Source organism: Mus pahari, chromosome 6 (genome assembly GCF_900095145.1).
Source record: "Mus pahari chromosome 6, PAHARI_EIJ_v1.1, whole genome shotgun sequence".
NCBI lineage: Eukaryota > Metazoa > Chordata > Mammalia > Rodentia > Muridae > Mus > Mus pahari.
Window position 1 is genome coordinate 12,942,971 of NC_034595.1, and position 5,658 is coordinate 12,948,628.

The 5,658-nt window shown below is 49.0% G+C and overlaps 1 protein-coding gene across 1 annotated transcript in view; it reads left to right on the top strand.

Annotated features, from left to right (window-relative positions):
• Positions 1-292: 292 nt before the first annotated feature.
• Positions 293-5,658, top strand: part of Gng10 (G protein subunit gamma 10) — a 7,615-nt gene continuing 2,249 nt past the window's right edge. The window contains exons 1-2 of the mRNA XM_021200096.1: positions 293-448; positions 4,447-4,578. Of these exons, the coding sequence (XP_021055755.1) occupies positions 368-448; positions 4,447-4,572 (207 nt within the window). The 5' untranslated portion in view covers positions 293-367 and the 3' untranslated portion in view covers positions 4,573-4,578. The remainder of the gene's footprint in view (positions 449-4,446; positions 4,579-5,658) is intronic.

Sequence of the window (5,658 nt, forward strand, 5' to 3'; positions counted from 1 at the left end):
GATCTCAGTTTTGTAAAACCAATGTGCACACTAAAATAAAATAAAATAAAACCTCGGGAGAAGACTGGAAACAATGGCCATAGATAGTGAGTGAGAGGGCTGGTGTAACTTCATTCCGTATCAGACCAATGAGCAGGGTTTCCTTGAAGGTTCGACTAGTTCTTTGGTGAAGTCCTACAGTGTCCTTCCCTTCGCAGCGCAGGCGCCACCTAGGTTTGTTCCGAGGCAGCGGCGAGCGGGGCCGGGCAGCTCGCGACCCCAGCGCGGGGACAGCGGGGCGGGCGCCGCGGCTTCCCCGCCCCGGGGCGGCACCCCGCTCGGCGGCCGTTCCGCCCAGCCGAGCCCGCCGCGCGCAGCCTTAGCCGCCATGTCTTCCGGGGCCAGCGTGAGCGCCCTGCAGCGCCTGGTGGAGCAGCTGAAGCTGGAGGCTGGCGTGGAGAGGATCAAGGTGAGCGTCCGCCCAGCCCGAACCCGGCGCCAGCCCTGCGACCGACCGAGCGGCGCGCAGGAGACCGCGGCCCGGCGGGAGTGGGAGCTACCCGGCCGGGCGCGCGCCGGGGCCTCGGGTGCTCGCGAGCCGCGCGTGGATGCGGGGTGGTTTCAGGCCGGATCCCCGGGCGGGCGCTGGAGGCCCCACGGGTGCCTCCGGCGACGCAGCCTGTCCCAGGGACCAGGTCCGAGGGCTCCTTGGGCGTGTCCACAGCAGGCTGGCGACACGCTGGCGACCTGGGCTCTGCCCACCCGGTTGCGGGAGGATGATGCTTAGAGATGGGGAGGGAGGCCACCGAATGAACAGACGCGAGCGAGATGGATGCTGGAGAAGGATGCTCGGCCTTCCTCGGCTGCCCCCGCCACGCTGGGGGATCCTTGAGAGTTGAAGCGAGTTCGGTTTTGGATCTGTGAATTTTTACAGAGATATCCAGGAGAGATATGGTTGTGTGGACAGACGCCCACAGAACAAGACCGAAAGAGGTCATTAAAATATATGAGCGTGAAACAGACAAAGAGCAGAACTTGTAGCGTGCTTCCAGAGACTGTTCAAAGGAGGAAGGTGAGAGGATTGTCAGAAGAGGGGTGGCTCAGCTAACTGGCTGCTGTTCTGGAGGACTTGGGTTCCATTCCCAGCACACACCCAAGGTTACTCACAACCATCTGTAATGTCAGCCCTCCTCTGGCTTCCTCAGGCACCGGGCATGCACGTGGTGTGCACAGACATGCAGGTAAAACACCCACGAGATAAAATTAAAACGAAGGCCCTCAAACACAGCCAAACACAGCTGTTTGGCTGAATGTGTGATTGGCAGCTAGTGTAATTGCAAGTGTGTGGCTAGGCATGGACACACCATCATGCTAGTCAGTTCCTTCTGCCTTAGCCCCCGACCTGGTGCTACTCCAGGGAATAGGGGATTGGGTTGGATACGGTAAACTAATACACAAAATGATTTCAGATAACTAGGTTTACAAGGTAAAGGGACAAGAGGCGCACAGTACAGAGACGCTCCAGTAAGGTGTAGGGGAAGCCCGACAGGTTAAAAAAAAAGGTTTTAAAGAAATAACTTCCTTTTTTTTTTTTTCAAAAATACAAAGGGTTTTGGGTTGATAGGAAAGATTTATTTATTTTGTCATTTTATTTCGTCAAGGAAAATGGAGGCAAGGTGAATGTAGAAGAAACAGGGGTTTGGGGTGACATCTTCGGGGACAGGAAAAAAGGAGATGTGTATAAAGTGCCTCTGATTACGGATTACAGCTCTTGGCGATGGCTGTCTTGTGAAACAGGAAGCTGTGTTTTCTTGTGGACAGTGGACCAGGAGCTAGCAAAGGGCAAAGGAAGTGCTTACTGTCCACAGTGGAGCTCACCGGCCTGGACAGTCACAGGCTTGACACCCAGATAGGAGGCCTGTGGTTCCCTTTTCCTTGCTAGTATCTGACCACCAAGGATTTTGAGGGCGGAAAGCTAAAGAAGTTTGATCCAAATGGTGGATGAGCAGGAAGTATGCCAGAAAGTAGGGGTGGGGTCAGAGGCCAAGGTCTGGCTAGAAAGAGGAGCAAAGCCTTACAGGGAGCAGCAACGCCTAGTGGTCACTGTGAGCTCAGGGTAAGAGAGATTGAAGCTGTGGTCCCTCACTTTCCAAAGGGAGCAGTTACTGGTGCCTGCTGGAGCTCCTGGCAGAGAACAAGGCTGTCTGAAGAGAGAAAATGGGGAACTAAAAGTAGAGTTGTTGAAAGTGTTCGGTATCGTTGAGCATCAGACCTGGAAGGAAAACTGAATCAAATGCCTGCTCACCCTGTGGACACTAGACCTGCATTCGACAGGGGATTGACACTTACCTGCATTTGGGGATTGTGGAGGTACACACACACACACACACACACACACACACACACACACACACACGAGAGAGAGAGAGAGAGAGAGAGAGAGACAGAGAGACAGAGAGACAGAGAGACAGAGAGACAGAGACAGAGACAGTCAGGTGAACGTGGGCAGCACTTCAAGGGAGTCACATCCCAGAATCTAGTCAGCTTCATTTCAGGGCTCAGCCTTGGATGTTCTTGGCACACTGGGACACGTATCACATACGCCAGGCACAGGTTTTCTAGCATCCCTTCCCAGGGACTGCAAAGCTTGCTGTCCTGAGGAATCCTCTGGAGTTGAGAGTCAGATAACCCAACCTCATGGCAGGGGACAGCTTGCAGGGCTTGAGGTTTTCTCCCTCACAGAGTCTCTCCCTCGCCCCTGCTGAGGGTCCTGACCCCGACCTCAGTTTGCTTCTCTGAGCACCCCCACTTTACCTTCATTACCATGACCTTTATGCTAGGGTCTGGTTGGCCTCCTTTCCCCAGGGGTCCTGAGAGAGGCTCCTACTCCCCACATGTGGAGTTCACCAAGTTCCCTGATACACAATCTCTGGATGGGATTGGTTCTGCATTTCTTTGAAAATCAATAACTTACATAAGATCATTAGCTCTAATTATAATTATTGTGAAAACATTGAGTTTCAATTGATGGAAAAATTGGCTTAAATGTTAGTCTGGTTATATTGTACTTTATATGCTACCAATTAATGGTTCTAGCTCTAAAAGCAAATCCCCAAGGCCTTTCAGAAACTTGGTGGCAAGTGGAAACATATGGTAAGCAGCTGTAACATACATGTAATATACATGTAACGTGTATTAGTCAGTTTTCTGTTGCCAATAGCCAAGTACCACAGACAGTAACATTTTTTTTCTTTTATAAATATTTATTTATGTAAGTACACTGTTGCTGTCTTCAGACACTCCAGAAGAGGGCGCCAGATTTCATTACAGATGGTTGTGAGCCACCATGTGGTTGCTGGGATTTGAACTCAGGACCTTTGGAAGAACAGTCAGTGCTCTTAACCACTGAGCCATCTCTCCAGCCCAAGACAGTAACATTTTTTAAAAGTTTATTTTAGCTTATGGTTCTGGAGGGTCCAAGGTCTATCCTCTTGGAGCTGGAGAGATGGCTCAGTGATTAAGAGCACTGGCTATTCCTGCTGAGGTCCTGAGTTTTAATTCCCAGCACCCACACAGTGGCTCACAACAGTCTATAATGTAGTCTCATAGAATCCAATGTCCTCTTCTGGGGTACAGCTGTACATGCAGAAAAAAGACCCATATATAAAAAATACATAAACAAGTTTCCACTCTTCATAGTGGAGATTAAATTTCAACATATAAGCCTTTGAAGGACAAACTCAAATCGTGGCTAAAATATAATATCCCTGTTTTATTGATGATGATGATGATGATGATGATGATGACTAGTGCTGTTGTATTTGCGTAGTACTGTTGTGTTTGTGTTTTGTCCTAGGGACTGACTCCAGGACCTCCCTTCTGCTAGATAAGCATTCTGTCACTGAGCCCCTCCTCAGTCCCAGACACTACATTCTTAACCAGCAAGCTGTACTTTCTGAACAGCATAGAAGAATAATTCTGTTACTTGTTTGGCACAGACTGGACAAAGCCCCAGCCTTGTTCACATGGCAAATTTAGATTATCAGTACATGAACCATTTTGGGAGTTGGTGAGGTGGCTCAGCAGGTAAGAGCACCTGACTGCTCTTCCAAAGGTGCAGAGTTCAAATCCCAGCAACCACATGGTGGCTCACAACCATCCTTAACAAGATCTGACTCCCTCTTCTGGAGTGTCTGAAGGCAGCTACAGTGTACTTACATATAATAAATAAATCTTTAAAAAAAAAAAAAGAACCATTTTCTTACCAATTCGGTCTTAAAACTAGAATTCTAAATGGTTTAGAGTTGCATTTCCTTTGTCAAAGCAGTCCAAAAGTATCCTATCCTTGGTCGTAGAGAGTTTAGTCTTCCATGATGGGACTGAGTGGCTGGAGTTAGCAGACAGCCTTGGGTGATGACAGTGGTGTCCCACCCACCTCAGGCTGGCTCACACTGTGCTTTCTCTCAGGTCTCTCAGGCAGCTGCAGAGCTTCAGCAGTACTGCATACAGAATGCATGCAAGGACGCCCTGCTGCTCGGTGTCCCGGCTGGAAGCAACCCCTTCCGGGAGCCCAGGTCCTGTGCTCTACTTTGAAGACTGGTGAGTTGGGGTGTGCTGTGTCATCTTGGGACCATAGTGTCTTCAGGGCACTGACTGCCCAAGGGATTTAGGCCGCAGAGGTTAAGACTCAGAATGCTGCCTTGCCCACTGGGTGCTTCTGGGCTGTAGCTTCCCTGAACATGGAAGAGGTCTATCTGAGAGAAGCCTGTTCTCTGGCACTGTCTGTGACATGCTGTCATCTTATGGACACAAGCTCTTTAACTGAGCTGGCCAGCTGTATTTCCTGGCCTTAATTCCCTCTCTGCCCTTACAGCATCCCAGGGTTGTGGTCTGCTCTCTGGTGTCATGGTGCATGTCTCGGGACTAAGGACTTGACAGAGGAGCTAGTCTACCTCGGGCTATGGTTCTCTAGCAGCTCCCTAAATAGCTCCGGTTGGTTTGGTTTGGTTTAGTTTGGGTTTTGTGTGTGTGTGTGTGTGTGTGTGTGTGTGTGTGTGTGTGTGTGTGTGTGTTTTGAGACAGGGTTTCTCTGTGCAACCCTGGCTGTCCTAGAATTTGCTCTGTACTGTAGGCTGGCCTTGAAATCACAGAGATCCCCTGTTGCTGCCTGTGCTGGGATTAAAGACATGTGCCACCACTGCCTGGGACATATCTCTGTTTTAATGGAAGATAGAATGTAGCTACTGGTCTACTGGTGTGTGTGTGTGTGAATAGGGCTAAAGCAGTTTTAACAGTTGATAACTGAAGACGCATTTCTGGTGCTTTATTAATTAAAATGACATAAGTTTGAGTGTTTTGCATTGAGGTTTTACATTTCTACATTAAAAAAAGAGTTTTTAATGATTATAGTAACTAAGAATGAAGTTTTAATCCACTAGGTAAAAATGAAAATTACCAACATTTCTATAGAAAGAAGTACAACCTAAGAAGTTAAAAAACTTGGGCTGGGGAGATGGCTCAGCGGGTAAGAGCACCNGACTGCTCTTCCAAAGGTACAGAGTTCAAATCCCAGCAACCACATGGTGGCTCACAACCATCCTTAACGAGATCTGACTCCCTCTTCTGGGGTGTCTGAGGACAGCTACAGTGTACTTGCATATAATAAATAAATAAATAAAT